At 52.5% G+C, this 6,062-nt stretch overlaps 1 protein-coding gene and 1 non-coding gene across 3 annotated transcripts in view; both read right to left on the reverse strand.

The window, feature by feature from the left end:
• NUBP1 (nucleotide binding protein 1) overlaps nucleotides 1-6,062 on the reverse strand; it is a 19,825-nt gene that overhangs the window by 1,536 nt on the left and 12,227 nt on the right. The window contains exons 6-7 of one of the 2 annotated variants that reach the window (XM_023507569.1): nucleotides 5,411-5,521; nucleotides 4,732-4,838 (exon numbers count right to left, since the gene is read on the reverse strand). In XM_023507569.1, coding sequence (XP_023363337.1) covers nucleotides 4,732-4,838; nucleotides 5,411-5,521 — 218 coding nt within the window. Of the gene's footprint in view, nucleotides 1-4,704; nucleotides 4,839-5,410; nucleotides 5,522-6,062 lie in introns of those variants that run through there. The other variant, XM_023507568.1, reaches the window with a different exon arrangement.
• Nucleotides 3,016-3,121, reverse strand: LOC111721836. Its single transcript, XR_002770846.1, has one exon. It is a non-coding gene; the product is annotated as a U6 spliceosomal RNA (small nuclear RNA).

Raw genomic sequence — 6,062 nt, forward strand, 5'->3', positions numbered from 1 at the left:
GAGTCTGCATTTTAAGAGATTAACTAGTTCTGAGTACAGAGATAAGGAACACACAGGGTTAAAAGAAGAGATACAAAGGATAACCACAAAAAATGAGGACACAAAGGCCTGCTAGTGTTTTAGGCGACTTTCCAGAAATATTCCACCACGTAAACATGGCACACACATACACTTAAAATGCAAATGGGAACATTCTAGGCACACTCTCGGACTGCCGCTTTTTCCAGGTGTAATTTTAACTTCCAGGTCGCCCCCAAAGACTCCCGTTGGTCTGCTGGTCTTGTACAAACATTAGATGTACAGCCCCATCCTGCATATGCACAGCTATCCGAGGACCATGTGCTTTTTTTTTTCTTTTTTGAGATAGAGCCTCAAGCTATCCTATCCCCCTGACTAGAGTGCTGTAGCATCACAGCTCACAGCAACCTCCAACTCCTGGGGTCAAGCGAGTCTCCTGCCTCAGCCTCCCAAGTAGCTTGGACCACAGGTCCCTGCCACAACGCCTGGCTGTTTTTTGATTGCAGCCGTCGTTGTTTGGTAGGCCCAGGCTGGATTTGAACCCGCCACCTTAGGTGTATATGGCTAGAGCCTTAGCCACTTGAGCCACAGGCGCTGAGCCAGGACCATGTGCTAGCACAGTGCAGGCAGCCATGATGCCGGGGCCTTGGGCCACTCTCAGCAGATTCCTCACTTCCTGTCTGCTCTGCTAATTGCTTGCTCCACCCACTCTTTAGGCCCTGGGCAATATGGAGAAACAGGGCCAAGTGCTGCACTGGCCATAGCCGCTTCCCCACCTCAAGTGGACCCCAGGTGTCCAATGCCTTGTAGTGACCATTCCCTCAACTCTCCTACTTTATTGCCCCCGGGGATGGGGAAACAGAGTAGGCAGGAGCCTGTGGGGAAGGCAGGATAGGAGCTCAGGTGGCCCAGGACCAGGGTGACACCAGCTGAGGGAGTCTCAAACTCACATGTGCTGGCCCAGGTCTGGGAGGTCCTCAGCCCAGCACGGTCTCCTGGGTTACTATGTCTCCACCCCTCACCTATGTTCAAGCCCTTCCAGGGGTCCCTTCCCCAGAGGACTCCCCAACCCCTGACACAACTGTGCTCATCCTAACTAAAGCTCCCCCTGCTGCCCACCTTTGTGAACAGACAACCACCTCTGCAGAACAGCTGTGCCACTAGGTCATGCAGCCTGAGCCCAGGCGCCTCCCACTCCATCCCTTGCAGCCCCCCCGCAAAGCAGGTGCTATTATCACCTTCAGTTTATAGATGAGGCCATGGAGGCTGCAGAAGTAATGACTTGCCCAAGTTCCACAGCTCATGGACAGTAGGGATCAGAGGCCAGGACATCTGGCCCCAGAGCTGCAGCCCTTCCTGTGATCCTCAGCACATGGGGCCAGGGAGGGACTGGGACCCACAGCCCAGGGAAACAGCACCTGCTCCTCTCTGCCACTACACTCCCAGAGTGGCTGTCATGTGTGCCCTCATTCCGTCTGTCTGCTCCCAAGAAGGTGGCTATTTCCTACCTGGTCCCCAGGGAGCTTGCCAGATACTGGCTGTCACTCAGCTCTGGCCCTGCACTTTCTGGGATGGCCCCTTCCTTTCTGATGTTCCCTTGAGGTAAGGTTCTGGGATATGTCAGTTATCATATAGGACCGTGCCCTCTTAGCTCAGAATAGCCATCAGTGTCTCCTCTGCCTTGCGGTCAGCTGTTATGAACCACCTTGAAAAGAAAGGCCAGAACTGATGCCGGGCCAGGCCGGGCATGAGGGAGGTGGGAGATCCAGGTTGGGGGGCCTTTAGAAGAACAACATCAGGATAGACAAGAGGCCCAGGTCCCCTCCCTCTGTCCATGGCAGTGACAGCCCTACAGGACGGGTGGATCAGCACATACAGGGTTTCTTAAAAGATGAACTTAGTTGCCATCATTTAGTAATCAGGAGATTTTAGCTAAAGATACAGGTTTCTGGCTTTTTTTCTTGAGACAAGAGTCTCACTCTGTCACCCAGACTAGAGTACCATGGCATCAGCCTAGCTCATAGCAACCTCAAACCTCTGGTTTTGAACGATCCTCTTGCCGCAGCCTCCCAAGTAGCTGGGACTACAGGTGCCTGCCACAACACCTAGCTAATTTTTCTATTTTCAGTACAGATGGGGTCTTACTCTTGCTCAGGCTGGTCTCAAACTCCTGAGCTCAAATGATCCACCTGCCTTGGCCTCCCAGAGTGCTAGGATTACAGGTGTGAGGCACTGCAACGGCCAGTTTCTGGCTTTTCTTTAAATAAGCTGTGGCAACTGTAATGGCCATGAAGACATGATCTTGATCTCACACTAGCTGCTATACACTAGAATCCCTTTCCACATTTGTGCCAGGGCCATGCTGCTCCCAGCCAGTAACTGAGCCCAGCAGGGGCACTCAGGCAGGCATGTTGCTGAGAGATGTAGCCCCGCCAATGGGTGACTGGCCTTGAGGATGCCCTGGTGGCTGTGCCCAATTTTTTTCTTTTTTTTTTTTTTTGCAGTTTTTGGCCAGGGCTGGGTTTGAACCCATCACCTCCAGCATATGGGGCCAGCGCCCTACTCCTCTGAGCCACAGGTGCCACCCAGCCATGCCCAATTTCCTTGCATTGCAGCCAAGACGCTCCAGCAGGCTGAGCTGGTCCTTGGGGCAGATGAGGCTTCCCTCCTCATTTCCTCTCACCAGCACCTCCCCTAACAGAACTCCTGCCCCCCAATTCCATTTGGGGGCCTAGAGTAAGGCAGAGGCTGATGGTGACAGTGATGGCAGCATGCAGCCTGGCATGCTGTGGTACACCCTCTTGCCCTTGCTCTGCCTCTGGGGGCCTTTGAGGGGAGGCATCTGCTCTCACAAAACATGAGAGAAGCTCTCAGCACCACTTTCGGTCAGTGCAAAAACTGCTTGGTGTTTTATCACACTACAGAAGGCTGAAAAAGCAGTTGTAATTTTCTGCATTTTGTGGGAGAAGCCACGTACCATAAAAGTATTGTTCTTGTTTGTTTATAGAATGTTTCACAAATTTCGTGTCATACTTGCACGTGGGCCATGCTAATCTTTTCTGTATCATTCCAATTTTAGCCTATGTGCTGCCAAAGCGAGCATTTTTGGATAAGGGAACGAAGGAAGACAAATCTTGGGAGAGTGGCGCCTGGGCTCAGTGACTAGGGCACTAGCCCAACATACTGAGGGTGGCGGGTTCAAACCTGGCCCCAGTCAAACTGCAACAACAAAATAGCTGGGCATTATAGAGGGTGCCTGTAGTCCCAACTACTCAGGAGGCTGAGACAAGAAAATTACCTAAGCCTAGGAGTTGGAGGTTGCTGTGAGCTGTGATGCCACAGCACTCTAACCAAGGGCGATGAAATGAGACTCTGTCTCAAAAAAAAAAAAAGAATCTTGGGAAACATACCCTGGTGTCCAGGGTCTCTGGGGTTCTCCAGGGCTGTTCCCATCCTCAGAGCAACTCACGCACCTTCTTTCCCACTTCTTCAAGGCAGCCACCCCACAAATTCAGCTCCTTGGCAATCCTGTCCACTCTGTGGCCTTGACTCTCACCGGGAGGGACATAGCGTGCCTTCTCCTGACTGCCCCCCCAACCCAAGGCCTCCTGCCCCTCAGACACACACAATACCTCAGAGGGACCAGCTGCCCTCGACCCACCCCGTTGCTTCACTGTCTCTGAGGGACGTCCCTCTTCCTGAGGCTCATGCTGGACGGCACAGACAACGTTTCCCTACAACCGTCAGGTGCTGTCATGTTCCACGTGTATCCTCCTCACACCTCACCCTGGCCCCCTCTCCTGCCGGCCTGGCCCACAGACCTCCTGCTCCCAGGCACACCTGGGTATCAAGGCTCAGATGTGTCAAAGTTTCTCGTTCCCTAACAAATGAGGTCCAAGCTTCAAGGCACAGTGCAGGGCTGGCTGCAGCTGGCTCCACCCGCCCTTTCCAGCTCTCTCAAGCATGGTCCTTCAAACCTGGCCACCCCTGCTCACCATGACTGCTCAACTCCTCTCCACAGGCAAGAGCACCTTACCCAAGCTCAATTCTGTTAACTTGGAGAGACAGAAACTTGGGGTGATAATTTAAAGAGTGTGGCGGCTCTGCCCACACTGCTCAGAAGCTGCTGCCCTGCATGGGTTGGGTGCAAACTGGGATTTGCCATCTCTCCTTCAGTTCTGGGGCTGCTCATGGAGGCTGCATCTCTTGGGATCCTGGTGTCCCGTGGTACTCAGGAAGAACATTTTCATGGAATATGGCCCCCAATTGCAGGCCAGCAACAAGTGCTCACTGGAAGCCCCAGGGCTGGCTGAGCATTGGCCACAAAGGAGCTTCTCAAGAGGCGGGATGTGGGGGGGACTTCCTGTGAGAGTTCCACCTCGGCCCCTTATGCTGCCCTCTGTAGGACAGGACTCCACACCTGGCCCCTGCAGCTACCCCTCTCCAATCCTACCACTACCTTCCCACCAGTTTCTACCCCAGGCTTCCAGGCTGGCCCTGCCACCGCTCCTCCCTGAGGCTTGCTCACTCCTGTGGCCACCTGCCTACGTGGTTCATGGCTTTTCTCCTGTGGCCTCTCAGTGCACTGCGGGGCAGGGAGGTCTGGCTCCAATGCCCCCTCATCCCTCTGTGTGTGGCCCGTGACACATTCCCATGGGGACTGGTCAGGGAGGGAAGATTCTACTAAGCAATGGGGGAAGGCGGGGTTGTCACCCACCTATGTGTGGATCCAGAGGAACCCTGCCAAGGAGAGGCACATTCATGTCCTGGCACATGGCTGCTGCACCGCCAGTAGTGGGAGGGAATATCTGAGATTCTTTCTGTGAGACAAATTAAAAGGGGAGGAAGTGTGATTTTGTTGCAGAATCACAAAGATAAAACACATCTTTAACGAACATAAAAAAAACAGGGAGTGGTGGCTCACACCTGTAATCCTAGCACTCTGGGAGGCCAAGGTGGGCAGATAGACTGAGTTCATGAGTTCAAAACCGGCCTGAGCAAGAGTGGGACCCCGTCTCTAAAACTAGCCAGGTGTTGTAGTGGGTGCCTCTACTCCCCTCCCTGTGGTTCTAGCTACTTGGGAGGCTGAGGCAAGAGAATCGCTTGAGCCCAAGTTTGAGGTTGTTATGAGCTATGATGCCATAGCACTTCACAGAGAGTAATGAAGTAAGACTGTCTCAAAAAAAAAAAAAATAACCCTACAAAAAAATAAAACTAGTTTAAACACCATAATAATTTTCCTTCAGTCAGTAAGAGAGGATTTTAATTGTGATACCACTTCCCAAAATGGCAGGGAAAGCAGAAATGGTTCCACAGAGAACTTTTCCTATTGTTTCCTCAACCACCAAGACAGGGAATCATGTTAGACTGTCTGCCAGCCACGTGCTCTCACCTTGCAGTTGGGACAGATGAAGCCGCTCATGTTCTCCACCACCCCAATGATGGGCAGCTTCACTTTGTAGCAGAAGTTGATTTCTTTCCGCACATCCTGGAGTGACACCTCCTGTCAGGTAAAGAGAGGCCCGTTATTCCAAAGTCTGAGCTTAGGGAACGGATGTCCACCTGGCCGAGGGGATGGCCACAATGCAGTAGACTGAGCATCACGAGGCCTTAGAGATGTGTGCCCTCCACTCAGTATTTACTATGCTTGGTGCCCACTGGGGCTAAGGCCCGTTTGCAGCGCTATTTCTTTCTAACAAAACCCTGACAGGATAAACTCAAACAGCCAAATACCAAGCAAGGGATCTAGAGAAAAGTGACTTTTTCTTTTTCTGTAGAGACAGAGTCTCATTTTATCACCCTCGGTAGAGTGCTGTGGCGTCACAGCTCACGGCAACCTCCTTGGCTTAGGCGATTCTCTTGCCTCAGCCTCCCGAGTAGCTGGGACTACAGGTGCCTGCCACAACGCCCAGCTATTTTTTGTTGCAGTTTGGCTGGGGCCAGGTTTTAACCCACCACCCTCAGTATATGGGGCTGGCGCCCTACCTGCTGAGCCACAGGTGCTGCCATAAAAGTGACCTTTTTTTTTTTTTTTTTTTTTTTGA

This window comes from Otolemur garnettii, unplaced genomic scaffold (assembly GCF_000181295.1).
Source record: "Otolemur garnettii isolate 467f Iridium unplaced genomic scaffold, OtoGar3 scaffold00189, whole genome shotgun sequence".
NCBI classification, from domain to species: domain Eukaryota; kingdom Metazoa; phylum Chordata; class Mammalia; order Primates; family Galagidae; genus Otolemur; species Otolemur garnettii.